The sequence below is a fragment of the Ursus americanus genome, chromosome 12 (genome assembly GCF_024610735.1).
Source record: "Ursus americanus isolate L20-20 chromosome 12, mUrsAme1.1.p, whole genome shotgun sequence".
Classification (NCBI taxonomy): domain Eukaryota; kingdom Metazoa; phylum Chordata; class Mammalia; order Carnivora; family Ursidae; genus Ursus; species Ursus americanus.
The window spans coordinates 31,692,813-31,718,777 of NC_142138.1; the positions used below are offsets into that span (position 1 = coordinate 31,692,813).

General features: G+C 36.7%; 1 protein-coding gene across 9 annotated transcripts in view; it reads left to right on the forward strand.

The window, feature by feature from the left end:
- The window catches only part of NEXN (nexilin F-actin binding protein), a 51,378-nt gene that overhangs the window by 6,171 nt on the left and 19,242 nt on the right, over positions 1–25,965 (forward strand). For 4 of the 9 annotated variants that reach the window (XM_045801951.2, XM_045801950.2, XM_045801956.2 and 1 more), the window contains 5 exons: positions 17,658–17,736; positions 19,127–19,318; positions 19,519–19,597; positions 19,684–19,832; positions 24,805–24,846. In XM_045801951.2, the coding sequence (XP_045657907.2) occupies positions 17,710–17,736; positions 19,127–19,318; positions 19,519–19,597; positions 19,684–19,832; positions 24,805–24,846 (489 nt within the window). In that variant the 5' untranslated portion in view covers positions 17,658–17,709. Of the gene's footprint in view, positions 1–12,659; positions 12,723–17,657; positions 17,737–19,126; positions 19,319–19,518; positions 19,598–19,683; positions 19,833–24,804; positions 24,847–25,965 lie in introns of all 9 variants that reach the window. The other 5 variants (XM_045801954.2, XM_045801953.2, XM_087866030.1 and 2 more) reach the window with 3 other exon arrangements.

Below are 25,965 nucleotides of genomic sequence, written 5' to 3' on the forward strand. Positions count from 1 at the left end.
GGGATCATGACCTGACGCAAAGGCAGACGCTTGACTGAGCCACCCAGGTGCCCCAAAATCCATGATTCTTAATCCATGTATAAACAGACCCCAGATGTAATTCTGACAGGTAGTAAAACCTGTTCAAAACTATACTCATTTTCTGACCCTTCAAACATACTTTCAAGTTTAATCTCAAGTAACGGTAGCTCTTGTCTACTCATTTGCTCAACTGGAAACTTCGAGTTAATTCTTCACAGTATTCTTCTCTCCTCTCCCTCTCCGAATATAAGTGGCCAGAGTTCTTGCAGCAGTACCCCGGCTACAAGGTAAATTCCCTGGAAGCAGGGACTTTGTCTTTTGGTTCACTTTCATCCTTCCATAGCCTAGAATAGTGCCTGGCACATAGTAGGCGCTTGATAAACACTGGTTAAATAAGTGAATGAATGGGCCACCATGTCCTGTCAATTCCACTTCGGAAATGTCTCTTCCAACTTTTCATTCGTAATGCCACTGTCTCAGTCCAGGCTCTTCTCTTGCCAAGACCACTGTGCTTGTGCTCTTCCTTGTAGTCTTCCCCCGTTTACTTCAGTTTTCCGCGCACTGTCAGAAGGCTTTTTCTTTCTAGAATACGTATCTGATTCACATGCTTGCTTTAAAAAATCCTTTTCTGGATGCTCACTGCCTATAAGATCAAATCTAAACTATCTTTTTTTTTTTTTAAGATTTTATTTATTTATTTGACAGAGATAGAGACAGCCACCGAGAGAGGGAACACAAGCAGGGGGAGTGGGAGAGGAAGAAGCAGGCTCATAGCGGAGGAGCCTGACGTGGGGCTCGATCCCATAACACCGGGATCACGCCCTGAGCCGAAGGCAGACACTGAACGACTGCGCCACCCAGTCGCCCCAAATCTAAGCTATCTTAATAGGACATTTAGGAATCTTCCCAGTCCGTGCCCAGCCTGTCTTTCTAGTTTCACCATGGATTTGGTGGATAACTTACAGCTCCGCAAATTTACAATGGGCATCAGGAATTGGTGTTTTTGTTCATGTTGCTTCTTTTGTCTGAATGTTGTGGAATCTATTTATCTTAAATCCTATTTATCTGTCAAGGTCTAAATCAAATATCACCAACTCTGTAACTTTCTTTAACCTCAACCCCCTCCTTCACCCTCATTGTCTTTTCCACAACTTTTCCATGTTTCTATAGCCCTGCATATATACTGCTGTTATAGCACTTAATCCTTTGTATTATAATTATTTGTGGTCCCATCTGTTTCTCCCAACAAAGCTACTTGATTTCAAAGGCTTTTTCATACATTTTGTATTCCGTTGCCACGCATAACGTCTCGTACAAAGTACGTTCTCCTTTTCACAAAAATACTGTATTATAAATACAGACCGAACGTGTCAAATTTGAAAAAAATGCAACATTTTGATAAATCATACAGCAATATGCCGTAGGCTGTAGTAATATTGCAATACACTGAAACCTACGATGGGTACTTCGTTGTCTTCATTTGACATGAATGAGTAATATGTTAGAACGGAATCATTAAACGCCTTCATCATCCCAGCCTTCCGTATTATGATAAAGCTCTTGTTGATGAGCTCCCTGTTTAAACTTATCCTTTGGTGTTTTCTCTCTACTCATTCTTCATAACAATTCATCTGGCTTGTCTGCAATCTTTTATTTATTTATTTATTTATTTATTTATTTATTTATTTATTTATTTACTTTTTTTTATTATATTATGTTAGCCACCATACAGTACATCCCCGGTTTCCGATGTTGTCTGCAATCTTAAACACTTGGAACAGTGCAGAGGGACTGAATTGTTGTGTTGCTGCTGCCCCCTGAAGGTGGCCAGGGACATCGCATCTGCCTGTGCACGCGGAAGAAAAGCCACTTAATACTAGATTAGGAAAAGGCTGAGCTTCCCCATGTAAAATCCTTTGACATTCAGGTTACTGACTATAGGAATTAAGTTATTAAAATAACTTCATGTAGCATTCTGTTTTAAAACAGTGAGGGAGTGCTCAGTCCAACTATTCCCTTTGTGGAATGAGAACTGACATGGTTTGATAGAATGTTCTTTCCTGTGATTCAGCCAATCTCAGAATGTGGTTTTAGAATCCCTGGGTCCCCAAGACCTTTTAGGAGCCTATGAAGCCCTTCCTTTTCCAATTATATGGTCTGTATGAGGTCATATCTTTAAATACTTCAGTCAGAACAACATATCACAATAGTTTGAGTGCAGAAGCAGGTATGAGAATGTATCTGTCTCTTATTAAGCTAGAATTAAAGAGATGTACAAAAATATAAAACAATGCTACTCTTACTGTTCTTATTTTGAAAAAGTTATTTTTCTTTATTTTTTTTAAAGATTTTATTTATTTATTTGACAGAGAGAGAGACAGCCAGCGAGAGAGGGAACACAAGCAGGGGGAGTGGGAGAGGAAGAAGCAGGCTCCCAGCAGAGGAGCCTGATGTGGGGCTTGATCCCAGAATGCCGGGATCATGCCCTGAGCCGAAGGCAGATGCCCAACAATTGAGCCACCCAGGCGCCCCTGAAAAAGTTATTTTTCATAAAATGTTTGTGTTGATATATAATGGATTTGTTATTTTAAATGACTCTTTTGGGAAGACTTTAACCACTCAAGAAAAATTTATTTGATTAAGTCATTAATAAGATTAAGTTACATATATAAATAAAATATAAGGATTTTTTTAAAAATATAAGGATGTTTTTAAAGCTGCAGTACGTTTCAGGAAAGACCTGGAGTCTCTATACTGAATAAAGAAGAGTGGGAAAAGTATTTTAATTTGCAATATATTAAATATCTGTAGATATAATCTATATAAAAGCTCTCTAAGGCTTCTCAGTATGGCCCAGACATTAAGCCCTGAGCTCAGAAAGTTTGAGAACCACTCCTCTAATTCATAGGCTTTCTTCTACTAGAGGCATTTTTCTTTAACATTAGAGAACTTATTTTTATGTGTTCACACTTTCAGATGTTTTTTAAATGAATCATTTTCTAACTAAACATGTTAGCCTCATTATATTGGTAATTATCTTTTATCCCATCTAGACTATGAGCTCCATAAAAAGAGATATTTTAGGGGTGCCTGTGTGGCTCAGTTGGTTAAGCGTCCAACTCTTGATTTCAGCTCAGGTCATGATCTCAGGGTTATGACACTGAGCCCCTTGCTGGGCTCTGCGCTGGGCATGAAGCCTGCTTAAGATTCTATATCCCCCCTTCCCCTCCCACCACCCCCCCAAAAATTAAAAAGAGAGATTTTATTCATCTTTGTAGTGCCTTGCACTATGTCTAGCCGATTGTGGAAAGAGGTTCAATAAGTTTCTTGAACGAATGAATACTCATTTTAGCTAGTTTCATCTTTTACCATTTATTCTTAATTCTTCCACACTCCTAACCTCTAAATCTGCGAAATAACGTGCAAACCAGCTACCGTGTGGCCCATTATAGGGATTTAGTTGTTAGTTTCCACTCTCCTCCTTAATTCTGTATAGAGACTCCAGGTCTTTCCTGCAATATACCATAGCTTTAAAAATATCCTTACCTTTCATTTAACATATGTAACTTAATTTTATTAACGATTTCATCAAATGAGAAGTTAGTGATTTTCTTTGAGTAGTTCACATCTTCCCAAGAGAGAATAAAAGGCAAGAATTAAGGGGCTTGACTGAGGGACTTGGTTGGATTGCGTGGCACCTGGGATGTGGTGGCTGCAGCCGAAGGATGAGGATAAACACCCAGGAAGTACTTATGCGTTATGCTGCAAGAGATGGTACAAAATAAACGAAACAGACTTTGTGTTGTTGAAGATGATGGAAAAAGTGAGCAGTAGCTGAAGCTTCTGGATGGGTACATGAGGGTACATTATATTAGTCTAATTTTGTATGTATCTGAAATTTCCATAATAAAAAGGTAAAGAAGATAGATTAGATGGATATATCTGGGATGTTTAACCATATAAAAAATGTAAAAGTTTATGCCAGGTATGCCTAGAAGCCTAATAAGCACATTTAGAGTGTCAGAGACTGAAGGAGAGAAAACATTCATGCTTAGGGCTTAATGGAGAAAATCATGATTTCTATTATAATTAGTTTGGGAAAATACCTCACTGGTTTAAAAAAAAAAAAGTGGCTTGAGTATTGTCGTGGAAGGGGGCCCCTGGCTGGCTCAGACGGAGGAGTGTGTGACTGTTGATCTTGAGATCGGGAGTTTGAGCCCCATAATGGGTGTAGAGGTTACTTAAATAAACAAAAACTTAGAAAAAAAAATGAGCTGTTGAATGTGTATGTTAGATAAGAGGTTAAAGGAATGGGAAGGGAAACCAGGTCTGAGGGAGGCTGCAGAAGGCCTAATAAGCCCAGATGAGAATGTTAGCTGTGACCATGCTGCCCTGTGCAGTTAGTGTCCTCAGAACTGGAGTGACCAGAGTTAAGGAGCACAGAGGGGTAGGGCATGCAGTAGTTGAGTCGGTGAGCCTGATGAAGACAGAATGTGACTTGTTACCCTATGAGCAATCAAAGGAATCATGGCTAGAAGTTACCATGGGAACTTTTTTAAACCTCATTTTACTAATCATGTATACTTAAAATAATTATTCTGGTAAGAACTTTGAAGAAACTGCATTAAAACAGCTTCCCCATAGAAGCTGAGGTAACTTTATGTACTCACCACACTTGGATTCTGGGACCTATGGAAAAGACCTGATAATTCGCAAATGTTTATTAGGATTCTGAAGAAGAGAACACTGTTAAAGTGGATACTTTGAATTTTAATAGCTTCTTGTCTTATAAGTTTATTAATCAAAATGATAGTGGTACATGTGGATACTAAATATATATCTGGTAACTTTATATGAAATTGAAGGGGGGTTTGGGGTCTCTGCTCTAAATCAGCAAATTCCACCTGAGTTTATAGACTAGTGGGTGAAATGTTGACTAATAGCATATAAAAAAGCATGAAAATGGGAGGCAATGATAAAATTAGTCAAAGATTGAATGGATATTTGGATTTTGAGAATATGTTCCCAAAAGATTAATCTGAAAATCTGCAAGTGTCCAATAGCAGATTTTTTTTTAAAGATTTTATTTATTTATTCGACAGAGATAGAGACAGCCAGCGAGAGAGGGAACACAAGCAGAGGGAGTGGGAGAGGAAGAAGCAGGCTCATAGCAGAGGAGCCTGATGCGGGGCTCGATCCCATAACGCCAGGATCACGCCCTGAGCCGAAGGCAGACGCTTAACCGCTGTACCACTCAGGCGCCCCCCAATAGCAGATTTTAACACAAGTGCTTAATGAACTGTCTGGTTCATTAAGGAATTAAAAGTTGGGTCAAAGGAATGTGATCTTTTAGACTTCTCCATTTTGATGATTGCTATGTGGATATTAAAAATCTTTCCATGATGGCTTTTGGGGTTTGTTTTAAATTATAATTTATTAGTTCATGGGCATTGAGGCACTGGAGAGGAGCCAATCTGCTATAACCTGGGAAAGGAGCATAAAGTCTACCGGATGTACAGGTGAAAATCTGGGTGGATGTAAGAGAAGTGCAAACAGTAGTTTGAGAATGGAGGTCATTATCTTGGGTGTCTAACTGGAAAGTGGGGGTACGGTGCATTGCCGCCTTTCAGTTCCATATCAGAGATGGTTGATGTTAGAACTTTACCTGTGTCAGGGCGCCTGGGTGGCTCAGTCCGTTAAGCATCCAACTCTTGTTTTGGGCTCAGGTCATGATCTCAGGTAGTGAGATCGAGCCCCGGATTGGGCTCTGCACTCAGGGGGGGAGTCTGCCTGAGGTTCTCTCTCTCTCCTTCTGGCCCTCCCACACCTCCCTCAAATAAATAAATAATTCTTAAAAAAAAAAAAAAAAGAAGAACCCTACGTGTGCTTGTAGATAATAAAGCAGACTGGACCATTAAAAATCCTGTTCCAAGGCTTTGGTGAGAGTTTTGGCCAAGAGACTGTGAACAGCATGAGACTAGGGAGAGCATCTGTCTGTTCACTGAACTGTATTTCTCAATGCTCAGCAGAGTGCCTGGCACATAGCAGATGTTTAATAAATATTTGTGCAATAATAAATGGTGTGTTCTATTTATATTGTATTCCTGCATGATGAGAATCATAATGCTAGTAATACATTATATCCAAACAAGCTGTAACTGTTTATAAAGTGCTTCCCCTTAAAGTTGGCAGGATTGACTTATGCAGTCAACAGTTATCCCGCATGTCTTCTGTATGCCAGGCCCATGCCACAGGCTGTGGGTCCAGCAGTGCATAAACTACAGTCTGTTCTCTCAAAGAGCTCACACTCTGGTAGGGAGGCAGTCAAGAAAGTGGCTCATTACCATACATTATGGTAAATGCTAGAGTCAGGGTAAGTGTGGGGGTGCAGTGGAAACACAGGAGAGTCAAGGAAGACTTGCTGGAGAAAAATGACTGTCTAAGACCTAAAAGGTGAGTAGGAGTCAGCTAAGAGACAAGGGAATGGGCAGAACTTTAAGCTGAGGGAGCTAGCTGTGCAAAGACTTGAGGTGTGCCCGTTTTTCCTTGGGGATGATAGAATGGGAGGAAGGTGTGGACAGAGATGAGGCTAAAGAGGCAATGTGAACTACCAACGTGTATGACATCGCTGAATAAAAAGTGTAGAGTGAGAAAAAAAGGGCAAAGACTGAAACACATGTGGGCAGGACAACATTGAAGAAACAGAGGCAGAGAAGCCCTCAGAGGAGGCAGAGGGAATGGTCAGAGATATGGAAGAACAGGGAGAGAGAGGTGTCCTAGAGCCAAGTGAGGAGGATTTCAGAGTGGAGGAGCGGTGGAGACTGTCAGATGCAATCTTGACATTCTGGAGGAGGACGCTGTCCATTTTATTAGGCAATATAATGAGAAAGGCATTATTTTTCCTATTTTATATAAAAAACTGAAGTGCACAGAAGTAAACTGGCTTGTTCAAGACCATGCATCTAATAAACAGCCCAAACAGAAACCCTAAGACAAATTTTCTGGTTCTAACTCCAGTGCTTTCTCCACCATCATGGTCTTCTTGATGTGTTTAGAAAGTCAGCAGTTAAGGGGCGCCTGGGTGGCTCAGTCGTTAAGCGTCTGCCTTCGGCTCAGGGCGTGATCCCGGCGTTGTGGGATCGAGCCCCACATCGGACTCCTCCACTGGGAGCCTGCTTCTTCCTCTCCCACTCCCCCTGCTTGTGTTCCCTCTCTCTCTGGCTGCGTCTCTCTGTCAAATAAATAAATCTTTTTTTTTTTTTTTTAAATCAGCAGTTAACTGAGAGTGTCATCAGGATAGAATTCTGAACATTTTACTACAAAGGTCCTTAAGCAACAAAAGCTTTAGTAGAATATTTTGAAAGACTTTAAAATATATTTGTATTAACCTTTCTCCAAATTTAAAAAGATACGGGTTTGGAAATTTTTGTATGAGAGAGAGTTTATGAAAAATTAGGACAAAATTGAACCTGAAAATACAATTTTAAAAATTGAAGTGTAATTAACAGTGTTATATTAGTTTCAGGCGTACAACATTGATTCAGCAGTTCTATTCATTATTCAGTATTCACTACGATAAGTGTAGTCACCATTTGTCACCATACACGGTATTATTTACTGTGTTCCTTACGCAGTGCTTTTCATTCCCATGACTTACTTATTTTATAACTGGAGTTTGTACTTCCTAATTCCCTTTATGTATTTGGCCCATCCCTCTAGCTCTCTCCCCTCTCGCAGCTACTGGTTTGTTCTCTGTTTTTTAAGAATTTATTGGGTTTGTTTCTTTATTCGTTTGTTTTTTTAGATTCTGCATATAAGTGAAATCATATGGTATTTGTCTTTCTCCCATTTATTTCACCGAGCATAATGCCCTGTAAACCCAAATGGAAAGATCTCTTTCTTTTTTTTTTATGTCTGAGTAATATTCGTGTGTGTGTGTGTGTGACATTTTCTTTATCCATCCACCCATTGATGGACACTTGGGTGGCTTCCATATGTTGGCTACTGTAAATAATGCAGCAGTAAACATAGGGGTGCATGTATCTTTTTGAGAGAGATATGACAGTTAGAATGGCAGGCACTGGAACCTCCATACCATTTTTCACAGTGGCTGAACCGGTTTGCGGTCCTGGTATATTGGCGTTATGTTTTCTCCACATCCTCGCCAACACTTATTTCTTATCTTTATGATATTTAGTCATTCTGACAGGTGTGAGGTTATATCTCATTGTGGTTTTGACTTGCATTTCCCTGATGATTAGTGATGTTGGGCATCTTTTCATAGGTCTTTTGACCCTCTGTACATCTTTGAAAAAAAATGTCTCTTTGGGTCCCCTGCCCATCTTTCAATCAGATTGGCTTTTTTGGTTGAATTGTATAACTTCTTCATATTTTTGTATTTTAACCCCTTATTGGGTATATCAGTTGCAAATATCTTCTCCCATTAAGCAGGATGCCTTTTTGCTGGTTGATGGTTTCCTTTGCTGTGTTTCCTTTGTTGTTTTGTTGTAGTCCCAATAGCTTATTTTTGCTTTGGTTTCCCTTGCCTGAGGAGACATATCCATAAATACATTGCTAAGGGCGATTTCCAAGAGATTACTGCTTGTGTTTTCTTCCAGGAATTTTATGGTTTTAGGTCTCACATTTAGGTCTTTAGTCCATTTTGAGTTTATTTTTATGTATGGTATAAGAAAGAAGAGTTTCATGGGGCACCTGGGTGGCTCAATTGGTTAAGCATTTGTCTTCAGCTCAGGTCATGATCCCAGGGTCCTGGGATCAAGTCCTGAGCCGGGCTCCCTGCTCAGCAAGGAGTCTGCTTCTCCCTCTCCACTCCCACCCCCCTGCTTGTGCTCTTTCTCGCTATCTCTGTCTCTCAAATAAATAAATAAAATCTTTAAAAAAAAAGGGGGCGCCTGGGTGGCACAGCGGTTAAAGCGTCTGCCTTCAGCTCAGGGCGTGATCCCAGCGTTATGGGATTGAGCCCCACATCAGGCTCCTCTGCTATGAGCCTGTTTCTTCCTCTCCCACTCCCCCTGCTTGTGTTCCCTCTCTCGCTGGCTGTCTCTATCTCTGTCAAATAAATAAATAAAATCTTTTAAAAAAATCTTAAAAAAAAAAAGACTAATTTCGTTCTTTTGCATGTAGCTGTCCAGTCTTCTCAACACCATTTATTGAAAAGACTGTCTTCCCTCTTGTATAATCTTGCCTCCTTTGTTGTAAATTAATTGACCATATAGGTGTGGCTTTTTCTCTGGCCTCTCTATCCTGCTCTGTTGATCTACGTGCCTCGCTTTGTGCCAGCTTTGTGTAATATGTTTTGAAATCTGGGATTGTGATACCTCCAGTTTTTTTTTCTTCTTTCTTAAGATTGCTTTGGCTTTTTGAGGTCTTTTGTGGTTCCATACAAATTTTAGAATTATTTGTCCTCGTTCTATGAAAAATGCTATTAGTATCTTGATACAGATTGCATTGAATCTGTAGATTGCTTTGGGTATGTTTTGTATGTTTGAATGATATTAATTCTTCCAATCCATGAGCATTATATCCTTCCATTTGTTTGTGTCGTCCTCAATTTCTTCCATCGACGTCTTATAGTTCTCAGCATATGCAGAAATTAACTTCCTGGGTTAAATTTATCCTAGGGATTTTATTCTTTTTGGTGCAGTTGTAAATGGGTTTATTTTCTTAATTTCTCTTTCTGCTACTTCATTATTAGTGTATAGAAATGCAACAGATTTCTCTATATTAATGATCTGGAATTTTTATATCATAATACACATTGCACCACAAAAAGCTGTGATCATTTACATATTAAGCAGCTGTTATTTAGTCCAAGACATGGTCCCCAGTTGGCTGATATATGAGAGGTAGGCAGTTTGGGCAGAGTTGCGGGTCATTGTGCCCTCCTGGGAGGAGGGGCCAGAGGATTTAGGACATCGTGGAGTGAGGATGGAGAGAGGGTGGTAGGACACAGAAAGGAGAAGATTTAAGGAAACTGAAAACGTTCAGCTGCAGTTTAGAGAGCATAATGATCCATTCCTTGACTAAATGTCAGGACTGTTGGACTCCCTTCCACAGGAACTTCCTTGATGAACTAATTTATGGTTCAGTGTTGAGATTCACTAACATGTGTGACATTCAAGTAGTTTTTGAACATTTCAGAGTCCATGTCATGACTTTGTTGGAATCACATATACTTCAAAAATCCCTCATAAAACCAAAATTCTCCATCCTTATATAATTAAAAGTGAATTTGTTTAGCATAGGACTGTTAAATAATGTTCTGTTAGATAAATTCAGAAGCCTTCTGGACTCTTGGCAATTCAGCAGAATGATGAGAGAGGTTGTTCCTTAAGAGAATGGCGGATGTGTGAATATTGTTACTGGATTTTTTCACTATCATTAATTACAAGAGGACTGCTAACTTGCATGTTGCTGACTTGGGCACTTTTAAAATCAGAGGAAACAGTACCTGACTTTATCACATGTGAATGAATTCACTCAATGAATTCTAAACCACCACCAGCTGAATTAACTGCTTTTCATTCAGTAAATAACCTAACTCTGGGATCTCCTTAACTCCAAGCAATTCTAAGAGAATAACTGCTAGCACATATCAATTTAAAAGAAAATAAACCTGCTTAAGTAAAAGCTGTGCTCACATGGGGAAAAACCAGCACCATGTTCTACTGCCAGTTGCCAGCTCAAGACTACAAATTCATTAAATGGAGAGAATACTTTCAGTCATTTCTTTTGAGATTCCAGTATATTTCTACTGCTCAGAATTATGGTTCTCAAATAATTTGGCCACACTAGTAGGTTAAGCCTTCTAAGCCGGTTGGTATTTCTCCCCCTCCCCCAGACAGGCCAGTTGTATGCTTTTTTGGCATCAGCATAATACAGTGGGTAAGACTGCAGACTCTGTAGTCAGATTGCCTGTCTTTATCCTGTGTCCACCACTCATTAGCTGTGTGGTCCTGGACAAGTTACTTAACTCTCAGGTGTCCCATCTGTAACAATTTACAGACTTCAGACCTATTAGATTTTCAAACCTATTAGATAAACTCAAAGATATTATTCTTGTCTTAATATTTTAAGAACTTTAAAACTACCGGGCTTGGAAATTTTGAGAGAGGGTTTGATAATAGTTTTTACCTTAGAGGGTTATTGAGGGGAGTGGATGATATAATGCTTGTTAAACACTTGGCATATTACCTGGCGTACAATAAAGGCTCTATAAATGTTAGCTTGGATTAAAACCATCATTTTATTCATATGTGATCAAAGGATGTATTAGTGAGATAGTTTTGATAAGACAATACAACCAAGGACTGTGGAATAGAATCCTTTCTTGTGAAGTTAATGAACCAAACGTAGTCAAATTCATACCTTTAACTTTAACACAGAAAGACATCTGGGTTAGCAATTGGAATATAATGCTGTTTCTACCAGGCAGAGTCACACCTTTTAAAAATTTATAAAGGAATCCTGGGATGCCTGGGTGGCTCAGTCGGTTGAGCACCTGACTCTTGATTTTGGTTCAGGTGGTGAACTCAGGGTTGTGAGATCCAGCCCTGCATTGGGCTTTGCGCTCAGTGTGGAGTCTGCTTGTCCCTCTCCTTCTAAATAAATAAAATTTCTAAAAATAATTTTAAAAAATGTAAAGGGACCCTATAGATATTTGCCTGCTTGATTTTGAAACTTTTTCAAAACTATTTTTTTAAAACTAATTTTTTACAAACTGGTTTGTAATCTATACCTTAAAAGAGAAGTCTGTAAGACAAAAAGCCAATAAACTTATTTTGCTACAACTTTTTTTATCCTCAAAATGCAGAACAGAGCAAACTCAGAAAAGGATCACTTGCTTATATTTTATTAAAAAAAGTTAAAGTTAGTACTATTCGAATTTTCAGAGACTTTCAAAATGAGAGCTCAGAATACTGAAATGATATTAAAAGACTATTTTAACTGGTTTTACTCATCCTAAATTTATAAATTAAATTTATTCTGCATCTATAAATAAGTCAAGATGTAATTTGAAGATTTTTTAAAAATTAAATGAAGGTAGCTGATTCATTTATTCTCCAGGACTATTCTTGACAGGCTAATTTTTCCCCATCACCAAACCCACACAGTTTTCTTTCATTTCACCACACACACACACACACACACACACACACACGTTTCCCGAAGTTCCCTCTGGCGAGTTAATTCAGCTAAATTTGTTAATCCCTATAATCCTATGTGAGATTGCTCAAATTTTTCTCATACCTTTTGGTATTACTCTTTTAGATGACAAAAATAATTTATTGTGTGCTCACTGCAGGGAAATGTAGGTTGTTACTGAAGAGGGTAAAAAAAGTAGTGAGGGAGACCATGAGTAATGAAATTAATCAAAATTATGGGTACTTACTAATGTTAGGTATTCTAGAATTTTTCACATATGTTATTTAATCCTAACTAGGAAGCACAGAATTGAAATTTGGATTTAGGTGTGATCATCAAATTGTTGTAATCAAAGTATGAGATAATAAGGGCTCACCTGTATTGTTATGGAGGCAATGAAAATAGCGAAGTAATAATATGTGAAAAAATTTGAAAGAAACATTCACAAATCTTGACAATCTATCATAATTTAGGAGATCTAAAAGAAGAATGAACCAGAAATAACTCTAAGGTTTGAGAAGCTCTGAGAATGAAGGGTAAGTTTTATTGGTTATACAAGAAGAAATCTCTAATAGGTAACTCTAGGTATGACACAGTGACTTAGGTAAGAGCTCAGGACTAGAGCTACTTGTTATTTTTATCTCAGGCACACAGATTACTCACAAACCTTGGTGATGACACACAGTCACGCATGGCCTGCTTTTATTAGGAAAGTATTGTTAATAATAAGCACCCACAGGCGCACTGAACAACAAAAGTTAGGACTTTGTTAATAATTACATGGAATCATGTCCCATCCACCTCCATCATGTTGTCTTCTCCCAGAGAGAAAACTTTAGCCCCAAATGTCTTCACTGGAAAGTTCTTGCAGACATTTAAGGAAAAAATGGTATCAGTTGTACATGAGGGAGGTCTTACAGAAAATTAAGAGAAGAAATACTTCCCAACTCATTGTATGAGAACAGTATTACTCCGTTAACAAAAGTGGATGTTACAAAAAAATAAAACGACAGACCACTATCTCCCATAAACACGGATGCAAAACTTAACAAAATTTTATCAATTTGAATTTATCAGTATGTTAAACGGATAATGCATCATGACCAAATAAAGTTTATCCTAGAAATGTAAAAATTGATTTAACATTTGAAAATAATCTACAATAAAAATAAAAATCATATGATTATCTCAATAGATACAGAAAAAGCATTAGATTAAATCCAACATCCATTCCTGAAATTGCTCTTGCACAATAGGAATGGAAAGAAACTTAATCTCGTAGAGGCCATCTAAGAAAAATCTGTAGCTAAGATCATATTTAATAGTAAAAGACTAAATGTGTTTCTCCTAAGATCAGAAACAAGGCAAAGATGTCTGCTCCCCCTACTTCTATTTGATTTTGTATTGAAGGTTCCGTAGCCAGTACAGTCAGACCAGAAAAAGAAATAAGACATCCATATTGGAATGGAAAAAGTAGAAATGTGTTCATAGATGATATAAAAGTCTATGTAGAAAATCTAGTGGAATCTACAAAAAAACTCCAGTGGTACTAATAAGTTACTTTAGCCGGGCAGCAGGATATAAGATGAGAATACAAAAATATGGGGCGCCTGGGTGGCGTAGTCGTTAAGCGTCTGCCTTCGGCTTGGGGTGTAATCCCGGCATTCCGGGATCGAGCCCCACATCGGGCTCCTCCGCTGGGAGCCTGCTTCTTCCTCTCCCACTCCCCTGCTGTGTTCCCTCTCTCACTGGCTGTCTCTCTGTCACATAAATAAATAAAATCTTTAAAAAAAATATTAGAATACAAAAGTAAATTATATTTCTAGGGGCACCTGGGTGGCTTAGTCACTTGAGTGTCTGCCTTCAGCTCAGGTTGTGATCACGGGCTCCCTGCTCAGCGGGGAGTCTGCTTCTGCCTCTCCCCCTGCCTCTCCCCACTCCCCCCCTCACATGCTTGCTCGCTCTCTCAAATAAATAAATCTTTAAAAAATTATATTTCTATATACTAGCAACAAGTGATCATCAATTGAATTCTAAAAAATAACATCATTTAAAATAGCATCAACAAGTATGGAATTATTTACAGATAATCTCACAAAAATGTGGAAGACCTGCATCCTGGAAACAACAAAACATTTCTGAGAAAATTATAGAAGATGTAAATAAATGGAGAGTTATATAGATAGAGTAAAAAAATGGAAAATTCATGGATTAGAAGTCTCAAGATGTCATTACAGATTCAGTGCAGTCCCAATCAAAATCTCAGCAGGCATTTTACAGAAACTGATGACCTGATTCTAAAATTTATATGTGAATTCAAAGGACTTAGGATAGTCAAAACAAGTTTTAAAAAAGAAAATCGGAGTTAAACTAACTTTTTCAAGGCTCATTATAAAGTACACTAATCAGGCTCCTGGGTGGCTCACTCGGTTAAGTGTCTGACTCTTGATTTTAGCTCAGGTCATGATCTCAGGGCCCTGGGATTGACCCGTACATCGGGCTCCACTCAGCGCAGAGTCGGCTTGGGATTGTCTCTCTCCCTCTCCCTCTGCACCTCCTTCCCACTCAAGCTCTCTCTCTCTCTCAAATAAATAAAATCTTAAAAAAAAAAAAACACTAATCAAGACAGTGGCATGATGACTGTAGTTTAAAAAAAAAAAGAAGAAGAAGAACTGTTCTTGGCATCAAGAGAGACAGACTGAATAGGGTCCAGAAATAGACCCACCCATGTATGGTCAGTAGGTTTTTGATGAAAGTGCAAGAAGCATTTCAGTGGAGAGAGGATACATTTTTGTAATAAGTGGTCCTGGAGAAATTGTTATCCACATGCAAAATATGAACTTTCGTCATATTAAAAAATCAACCCAAAATGGATCAAAGACCTGAATATAGAACCTAAAACTCTTGGAAGTAAATGTAGGTTAAATTCTTTGTGATTGTAGGTTAGGCCAGTACAACAAGAAAAGCATAAAGTATAAAAGGAAAATATGATAAAATGGACTTTCTCAAAATGAAGAACTATTGATCTTCAGAAGACGTTGTTAAGAAAATTAAAAGACAAAAGACTGGGAGAGTATCTTTTCAAATTATGCATGCGATATAGGTCTTGTATCCAGGATATATAAAGTACTTTCAGAACTTAATGGAAAATAGCACCTGAGTAGCTCAGTCAGTTAAGTGTCACACTTTTGATTTCAGCTCAGGTCATGATCTCAGGGTTGTGAGATCCGGCCCCATTCTCAGTGGGGAGTCATCTTGATATTCTCTTTGCCTCTTCCCCTGCCCTCCATCACTTGCTCACTCTCTGTCTCTAAAATAAATAAGTAGATCTTAAAAAAAAAAAAAAAAACTTAATGGAACATAACCCAGTAACAAAATGTGCAAAAGATTTGAACAGATACTCCCGTCAAGGAATATTTACAGGTAGAAAAGAAACATACAAAAAGATGTTCAATAGCATTAGTTATTAGGGAAATGTAAATTAAAGCCATAGTGTGATGTCACAACACACCTTTAGAATGTCTAAAATTAAGACGACCATACCAAGTGTTGGTGAAGATGTAGAGAAACTATAACTCTCGTACACTATTGGTGGAAAGATAAAACGGTACAGCCACTTAGAAAACAGTTTGGCAGTTTCTTAAGGAGTTATACATCTACCATAAGGTGTAGCCATTATACTTTACCTACTGGAGAAATAAAAAAAGTATGTTCACACGAAGACTTGTATGTGAATATTCATAGCAACTTTCTGTGTAATAGTAACTGTAAACAACCCAAATATCCATCAACAGATGGTTAACAAATTGTGGGATAGTCATACAATGGAATAATATTCAGTACTAAAAAGGAATGAACTATTGATATATGTAACAACATGGATGAATCTCAAAAATAATTATGCTGGGTAAAGAAGCCTGACAAAAGAGTACATACGATCCGATTTCATTTATAGAAAATTTAATCGACAGGGACCAAAAGCGTACCTGCCTGGGGACGGGGGTGGGAAAAGCAAGGAAAGGAGGGAGTTAAGGGGTCTGAGAACACTTTTGTGGGTAATGTATATATTATCTTGATTGTGGTGATCGTGTCACAGATACACACAAATGTGAACTTCCCAAACTGTGCACTTTTTAAAAGTGTAGTTTATTGTATGTCAATTAGTAAAGCTGTTAAAACATTTTTTTAAAGATTTTTATTTATGATTTTGAGATAGAGTGAGAGCGAGAGCACGGGCCAGGAGGCAGAGGGAGAGGGAGAAGCAGGCGCCCCACTGTGTAGGGAGCCTGACACAGGGTTTGATCCTGGGACAATGGGATCATGACCTGAGCCGAAGGCAGACATTTAACTAATTGAGCCATTCAGGTGCCCCAACTGTTAAAATTTTTTTAAGTCAATGGATAAAATTCTAAAAATTACTCCATTCAGAAGTAGGCAGGGGAAGAGTAATAGAGGAAGAAGAAAAGAGGCAAACAGAAACAAATAGTAAAATGGTAGACTTAAGTCCATTCATATAAATAATTACATTAAATGTTAATGGACAAACCACTGTAATTAAAAGATATTACGAGGATTGATTTTTTTCAAAAAAGCAAGGTCCAGTTATATACTGTGTCCAAGAGAGGTACTTTACATATAAAGATGTAGGTTGAAAGTACATAATGGCTAGAAATTATATACATCATGCAGACTAAACTTAAGAAAGTTGGTGTGGCTATTTTAATATCAGGTAAGTTCAAGACAATGGGATCAAAAGGAAATTTCTTACTGATGGAGTCAATTCAAAAAGAAGCTATCATAATGCATATGCACTTAAAAGAGCTTGAAATTACATGAAAAAAAATGACAGGAAGAAATCCACATAGTTGAAGACTGTTAGAAGAGCTAGGCCACACAAAAAAATTAGTAAAGACACAGAAGATCTAAATAGCACAATCAACTACCCTGACCTAGTTGATATTTATAGAATAATATACCCAGTAACTGCAGAATACAAATTCTTTGCAAGTGTACTTGATACTTGTACTTGACCAAGCTGTTCTGGATCATAAATTTACAATGATCTTTTTTTCTTTTAAAGATTTATTTATTTGAGAGAGAGCGCATGAGCAGGGGGAGGGGCAGAGGGAGAAAAGCTCAAGCAGACTCCATGCTGAGCACGGAGCCCGTCGCAGGACTTGATCTCACGACCCTGAGATCATGACCTGAGGTGAAATCAAGAGTTGGACAAGTCAACCAGCTGAGCCACCCAGATGCCCCTATAAGGATCTCTTAATACCATGTGCCTTGTACATTCTATACCCTGAATCTTGGGAAACGGAGCTGAAGGTTATCACAGTTTATTACTTGACTGGATTGTGTCAGTATTTTTTGAGGAGCAGTTAACATGTTGTTTTTGTTTATGAAAATACACAGCAGATTAAGAATTAAGTCATTAAAAATTATTACTCAATTCTAACATACTTTTTCAGGTGCAAAAATATACAAAGCTCCAAAATCATCCGGAGACCGCATACAGCAAACATGAATGATATTTCCCAAAAGGCTGAGGTAAGTCTCCAACGTTAAAAAAGAAAAAAAAATAGGAAACGTAGAGCTGCGGAAAGGCAGTTGCTTGGTGAAAAGGTGATAGTTCATAATGACATAGTGTCAGGATAGAAAATGTAAAAGCTAAAATTCACAGGCTGTTCTTGGGCCCAGTATTTTCATTTGGATTCTAATCATGGCAGCATAATTATTAAATTTGTGAATGATTGCGAAGTGGATGTGACGGCTAGCACCTTGAATAGAATTTTAATACCTTGATAAGTCTTAGAAGTTATTTTTTTGTATTAAAAAAGATCTGATGTATATCTTTAGGAGAAAGCAATAATTCACTCAGGTGAGGCTCCTTCTCAGCTACTTCTTCCAGCAGCTACAGTAAAACTTCTCTTTGCCTTTTTCTGGTTCTTGGCTGTAGTTACTGGGAGTTGTAGTGAGAAGAGTTCAGTTGCTGACACCCGACAATATGAAGTTTAAAAAAACCCTAACTGGCCAATGACACTATAAGACGATAATAAAATAGAGGCTGGGTATGCCACAGATTAATAAGTAATTTGCCATTATCACCAGGAGAAAACGGTTTGGTGTTCTGAGGCACCGAGGTTTTATTTACTGAAACTTTTTAGCGATCAGCTTAATTTTCAAAATGATGAAAATAATTGGCTTTCCTGGTTTTAGAGTGGAGGGAAATCTTTTCTCCAGTGTTTTACTAGATTCCTCCTTTCCTGGGAAGCTCTTTTGCCGCCTTAGAGTTCAACCGACTTGGAACGATACAGCCGTTTTACACATTTTTAATGTTGGTTTACAGAAGTTCTAGACGGGCAGTACGGCAGTACTAACAACCTCTGAATCGCTTGTATGTAAAGACCCTGGCGCACCTCAGCCGCACGTGGAATAAAGGACTGCCCTTCAGTTTTATTCATATTTGATAGGGAAACGAGCAAGAGTGTTGATCTATGAATTAGGCTTTAAACTTAAAAGCCTAAACTTTTGCTTTGTTTTCACCTTCACCTAATTTATTGAAATTAGTCCTGGTATCTTTTAAGAGATGTCAAATCTGAATCTTTAATAATGGTGTAGGAAGAGAAAGTATATTGTTTTCAATTAGAATCCAGTACTCAATTTTTATATTTTACTAGCCTTAAGCTTCAGTGAAACACCCCTACAAAATGGAACTTCTTTATATTAATGAAGTTTTTATTCATATTTTCTAAAATGTATTTTTCATACTTAGACTTTAGAAAGTAATCAGATTATGATTGTATAAATGTTACAAACTTGTTTCTATTTTCTGTTTCAATTAGTATTTCTATATTGCTTATTCTGATCTGTCTTTACCTGATTTCTTCCTATCTTTTTTTTTTTTTAACTTTTTTCTCTTTATTTTCTTCTAACGAAGATTCTGCTTTCTTCATCTAAACCTGTCCCAAAAACCTATGTGCCAAAACTTGGCAAGGGTGATGTAAAGGATAAGTTTGAAGCCATGCAGAGAGCCAGGGAAGAAAGAAATCAAAGGAGATCTAGAGATGAAAAACAAAGAAGAAAAGAACAATATATTAGAGAGAGAGAATGGAACAGGAGAAAGCAGGAGGTTATTTTATTTTATTTTATTCTTGTGCAAAATTCATTTTCATCTTTTTAATTTACACTTTATTATTCACATTAACTATATTTTATATTAACTATAATTAAAATAATTTTTTGTGTTTATAAGTTAATTTCAAACTCTGTATATAATATAATTTAGTCTAAATTTTGGACATGTTCATATTAATTTATTTAATCATTTAGATTAAAGAAATGCTTGCTTCTGATGATGAGGAAGAGGTATCTTCAAAAGTAGAAAAGGCTTATGTCCCAAAGCTAACAGGTAAGAAATTTCAGAGGTAACTTGTAAATGAAATTGCAAGAAAGGGAAGTGTAGCGAAATATCAAACATGTTTCTTATGTTCTTAGGTACTGTTAAAGGTAGATTTGCTGAAATGGAGAAACAAAGGCAAGAGGAGCAAAGAAAGAGGACAGAGGAGGAACGAAGACGCAGAATTGAGCAGGATATGTTAGAGAAGAGGAAGATACAACGTGAATTAGCAAAAAGGGCTGAGCAGGTATACACTAAATATTAAATTGGTATTTGCTTCAGAAACTAATTGTACAGAGTAAAATTAATCAGTACAATGCCTAATTAAAATATTTTAATGTAACATTAACTTATTAAATAGCAGTTAACTTGAAAACAAGATCTACTTTAAGTACAGATATTTATTTTCAAATGCCTAGAAGGATAAGGGCAGAATGTAGTTATTTTAAGGTTGAATGTTGAGATAACTGTTGTTATATACCATCTTGTCATTCAGTCCGTATTCCTTACCCGGTCCACATTTCTTGTTTTTCCTGACATGTTACAGGGTTTTACAGAGATGTAAGGCAGTTTCACATAAAATATCCACAATATGCTGGTCTTTCAATAGTAATGAATAAATACTTGTTGGTTATAATTACACAATAAGGCATAATTAAGATACCTTCCTATTTAAGAATTTGAAACAAATCACGTTTTATTTTACAATGGTGTTATTAGCTAGCTTACTAACTTTTTTTGTTTTTTGGTTTTTTCTTTTTTAAAGATTTTATTTACTTGTCAGAGAAAAAGAGAACGCACAAGCAGGGGGAGTGGTAGGCAGAGGGAGAAGCAGGCTCCCCACTGAGCAAGGAGCCTGATGCAGGGGCTCCATGTGGGGCTCAGTCCCAGGACTCTGGGATCATGACCTGAGGCCGAAGGCAAATGTCTGCTCAACTGACTGAGCCACCCAGGCGTCCCAGCTTTGTTTGTTTTTTAAGTTGCTGGTAGGAAAGGGGAGAAATGTGCGACAGCTCTTTCTTTCAGATAGCCATTATTGATGCCCATAGCCGCAGGGGACAAATTAGAGGGGAGAAAAAAATTATGATGATTTTGTATAGTCTCTTTAATGAATTTAGAATTCCCATATATTTTAGCTTAAAGCATGAGAACTAAGAGGTTGGTAAGTATTTTTAAAATACCCAAGAATCTGGGGGCACCTGGGTGGCTTAGTCGCTTAAGTGTCTGCCTTCAGCTTGGGTCATAATCCTGGGGTCCTGGGATGGAGCTCCCCATCTGGCTTCCTGCTCCATGAGGAGCCTGCTTCTCCCTCTCCCTCTCCCTGACACTCCCCCTGTGTGTTCTCTCTCTCTGTCAAATATATAAACTATTTTAATTAAAAAACCCTCAAGAATCTGATCTAATTTCCGGAAAAAGCTAATCTCTCAAAATGATTGATTATAATGACAAAGAAACGTGAAGTTCCAATAGTCATAATCTTATTTTATTAAGAATTGATCAGTTCACAAGATTTCTTTCATGCATTGATATTTTACATTATAAATTATCTGTAGTCATAGACTTGAAAAGATGACAGTGATATTGTTTATGTACTTAACCTAGTTTGTAAGATCAAAAGAGATGGTCAGTGTATTGAGCTTATTGAGATGGTACTTATCTCCTAGAGTTGTTAGTAAGATTATATGAGGGGCGCCTGGATGGCTCAGTCAGTTAAGTGTCCAACTCTTGGTTTCAGCTCAGGTCATGATCTCAGGGTCCTGAGATTGAGCCCTGTGTCAGGCTCCCCACTCAGTGGAGAGTCTGCTTTCCCTCTTTCTCTCCCTCTGTCCTCACCCCCCTCAAGCATGTGTGCCCTCTGTCTCTCTCAAATAAATAAATCTTAAAAAAAAGTAAAAGATTATATGAGTTAATAAATACAAAGCACTTAGAACAATGTAAGTAGGCTGTAAATGTTTCACCTAAATAATAGTACATATAGATAAAATGTCATGAAACCATGTTAGCTTCTCGTCCATCTCTTTTATCATTAACAAATTAACATAGTCTTCACAGTATAAAACCATTTTTATTGTGAAATTGTACTTGGCTCTTTTTTTTTTTGTACTTGACTCTTTTTTGCCTAATCTTTAAGTGCCATAAACCTATTTGCTACGCTCCTTCCAGTTTCTTACCTTTCTAAAGAGAAAAATGACAAAGAAGGCAAAGCATATGCCATACTTAAATGTCAAAGACATTTATTTACCCAGACTTTGCATATAACTTTCTGTGGCACAAATAGCCACTTGTATAGTGGCATATAATGACATATGCCAGATGAATTATAGAAAAGAATTGGAATTTCCTATATTTTATCACTTTGTACCTCTTTATCTAAAGAAAGGATGGCATGTACTTTATCTCTGCCATCTCCAGTCATCAAAGATGAGAATTCATTTTGCAATGAAATTTCACCCAGGAGTACAAATATAATAAGTACTACAGATTTTATATTGTAAATATTAAAATATATTAGCATATGTAATTATATTTATAATATACATTATAAAAGAAGGTAATAAATGATAAAATAAATAATTAATAAGGTATTTGACAACAAACAGTGGGTATGTGCATGGGGTTAGTCTACTTATTTTAAGTCTATACTTTTTCAAAAAGCACTAACTAGACTCATGAGATTTTAAGACCCATTACAACCCCAAGAACTGAATATGTAGGCCGTGATTTCTCACAGAAAAACTGGGTGTGTGTTGAAGAGGTGAGTTTGAATAGGATGAAGACATGAGATGCTAAGAGAGAGGAAGACAAGGTATCATGAAAACAACAACAACAACAACATAACACTTCTTTAGTAACTCCAGAAACTACATGGCAGGATGCCATAGAGTCCTGGTTAATGAAAATTTTGGCCTTATTACATTATTTGAGAATATGTAGGTAGAGCAAAATAAACTGTTAATAGTAATTTTATCTTACAAATATGGAAAGCCCAATTTTAAAATTTAAGTACATTTTCTGCTCAAGTCTAATAAAATTGAATCTTTGAATTTAAGAAGTATGACATAGGTAATCAAGAAAAGTCTTAATGTTGGGGCGTCTGGGTGGCTCAGTTGGTGGAGCATGTGACTTGATCTTGGGGTTGTTGGTTTGAGCCCCACAACCAAGAAAGAAAAAGCCTTAACATTAATTTGAAAAACCCACTTGTACAACGCCATATTCAAGAATGCTTGAGAAGGGATTCCTGAGTCAGGAGGATAAGTACCAGATTCTAGGGTCTTATGATGAATTAAAAATGGGTAAACTTTGTATACTGGATGTTAGAATCAAAGATCAATAAAATTTGGGGGAGAGTCTTAGTATAATCTGGTTATCTTTGAGGATACTCTGATGGGCAAGGTTAACATCTGTCAGCTTACAAAACGAGAACTTATTGGTAGGGGACTGGGATGTTGCAAATAAAGGGGACAAAAGAAAGTTGCTCTGGGAAGGAGTAAAAGAAATAGTTGGGAAGCAGCTCTTCAATGGTAGCTTCTGAGAGCCAACACTGTAACGGAACTGAACGTCTCAGTTCTCTGTGAATATACTGACACCACGGCCACTCAGACAAATTCACCTTCTTTGTTTATTGAAACCCAATGGAAACAAAATTCTGTCTTCTGTTAAAGTTTTGATAACGGCTTAAAATGAGCAAAGAAGAAAGCACACAACAAAACAAAAAACACTCCAAATATAATTTATTATCTTACCATAAGCTAATAAAAATCTGAGGTTTTAGCAGCAAGTAAAAGAAATTTGGGGTTAAGAAATTTAGAATTTATCTTTCCTGTACTTTCAGTGTCTGGCTTCTCACCATATCTCCTAAAACTTTTTATTGAGAGACAAATGCGACTTGCCAAGGAATTGTTCGCATTCTTTGGAAGGGAAATACTTTTTTTTTTTAAGTTTATTTATTTATTTAAAGTAATCTCTACACTCAGTGTGGGGCTTGAACTCATGACCCTGAGATCAAGTGTCATATGTTCTTCCAACAGAACCAGTCAGGTGCCCTTGAAGAGAAATAATTTCATAATTATTTTATTATAGCTTAAAATTTTTCTTAGTACAATACATCATTCAATAAAACCTTCACCATTTACAGTGTAAATATTATCAGTGTAATATATAATTGTGCAAAAAAATTATTCTAAACAAAACTTAATAAAATTATTAAAATGTAAAATAGATTTATTTTTAATAAATTATTCAGAATTTATCTTTCAAGAAATTTGGTATCTTAATAAAATGTATTAATTCTCCTATGACAGAGAATATAGAAAAGGAAAGTGAAATGATGAAGAACAGGGACTTAGCCAGTCCAGTTCCTATTACGACCCAAGGTACAACAGAATTCCATTAGCCTGCATAAGGAAGAAACTACTTCCAGACTCCTTCACTGATATTAAAAATCATGTTTAAACAATAAACAGTAAATGTTTACTTTCTAACTTCTCCCATTTTCCCATTGCTTATGTTTCCTTTTCCTGAGATCTCTAACATTGCATTATTTAAATCACCTATCTTCTTTCTCATTTCTGTTTGTTACATACATTAGCCTGCCCCTCAAGCTACCCTAATGGTGTTTCTTATGAGTAATGTCCAAGTTGAGACCCCTTCTATTGAATGAGGGCCTTTCCTTCCTAGACGTGGTCAAAATAGAGAGTAAAAAATTGTATCTACCAGAATTCTTTCCCCTTCTAAACTAGCCATGTGAAAGCTAGTGCACTGCACTGTATTACTGTGTCAGTTATATTTTTGCCATATATTTATATTGCACAATATTTGAACACTAATGTAGGTTTTACTTTGGGGCAGAGACAGAGAATGGAGAAATTTATCTCAGTTTAAATTGGTAATTTAATTAATAATTGCTACTTGTAAGCTTACAGCAGGTCATAAGAGTTTGGTACATTTTTCAAATTCCAGAATTACAAAGGTAGGCTTTATCTTAATATTTTTCTTAATATATTCCCTAGATATTGATTTTGATGTCAAATATAAAAACTAATATAAGGTTTAATCTCCACTTAAAAGGACATAATAGGCTAATTTGGAGAAACATATTTCAAAATTATAAATTTGAAAATTTACCATAAGTCACAGCTAAATTACTTTTCAATTGTATATTTAAAAGCAGAAAGCAGAAATTCAATGTAATGTAATGATATGAAATTCTCATTCAATAGATTGAGGACATAAACAATACGGGAACTGAATCAACACCAGAGGTAAATGGACATTTCCTTTAACGAAACATCACCTAAAATTATCTGATTCACAAGTAATCTTTTAATTAAAAAATTAAAAGCATTTTTACTTTTATTATAATTATAGCAACAGCAACAAAAAGGACAAAAGTATTTTGCAAAAGCAAGATCATACTTTTGCACTTTCAAACAGTAGCTTAGTATCTTAAAAGTATGAAAAAAAAAGTATGTTTTTGCTTTCATGGTTAGAGACGCAAGTCTCAGTTTAAAATACTGATCCAAGACTACGTGTTTCTTGAACTGTTACTAATAGTCAAGATTGTTGAAAGCTAACATTTTTAAAAAGCAGGGTTTTTTTCATCATTTGTCTTCTCTCCTCAGAGTTCTTGATAGTTTGTTTTATCACATATTAGTAGAAAGTACAGTGTTGAGTACCATGAAGGAATGTTCAACAGCCACAAAAATTTTAGTTAATCCCTTTTTATCTAACAAAGAAAGTTAAACATCAGTCAATTTGATGGTGTGCCTAAAACGATAGCCACATAAATTGGAAGCAGTTTTATTTTAAGGGCACGTGTTAACGTATTATAACTTGCTTTCTTTTTGAAAAAATTTCAGAGGTAACAACAGATTATGTAATAGAACTAACTGAATTTTAAAAACAACAAGTTTAAGAATATTTTACTAGGACCAAATGCCAATGAGTATTGTCTTTAAGTGTTTTATAAATAACTTGGAAATACTGTTTGTTTTTCCTCACTAAATAATAGTTTTGTTACGTATTTAAAAACTTGTATGGAGAAAAAAGCCCTACGGAGAGACTTTTTGTGTGTGTTTAAACTGAATCTATCCACCATCAAATTGATTCCGAGTACACTCACATGCACCTCACTTTTTGTGGAACTAGTGCACGGACAGCTAAATTCAGATGATGTCATGCGGTTTTAGCCAAACAGCTGTATTAACACCACCTTCCAGGAAAGAAGATGCTCCTTGAACCTGAAGCAATGGATTTCAGTTAAATTAACTCCATGTACAATGAATCCAGAGAAAGAACTGTTGAATAGAAATGTTTAATATATATATATATATATAAATTTTTGTTCTTCGTAACATTGATGGCAATGTAATGAAATTCAC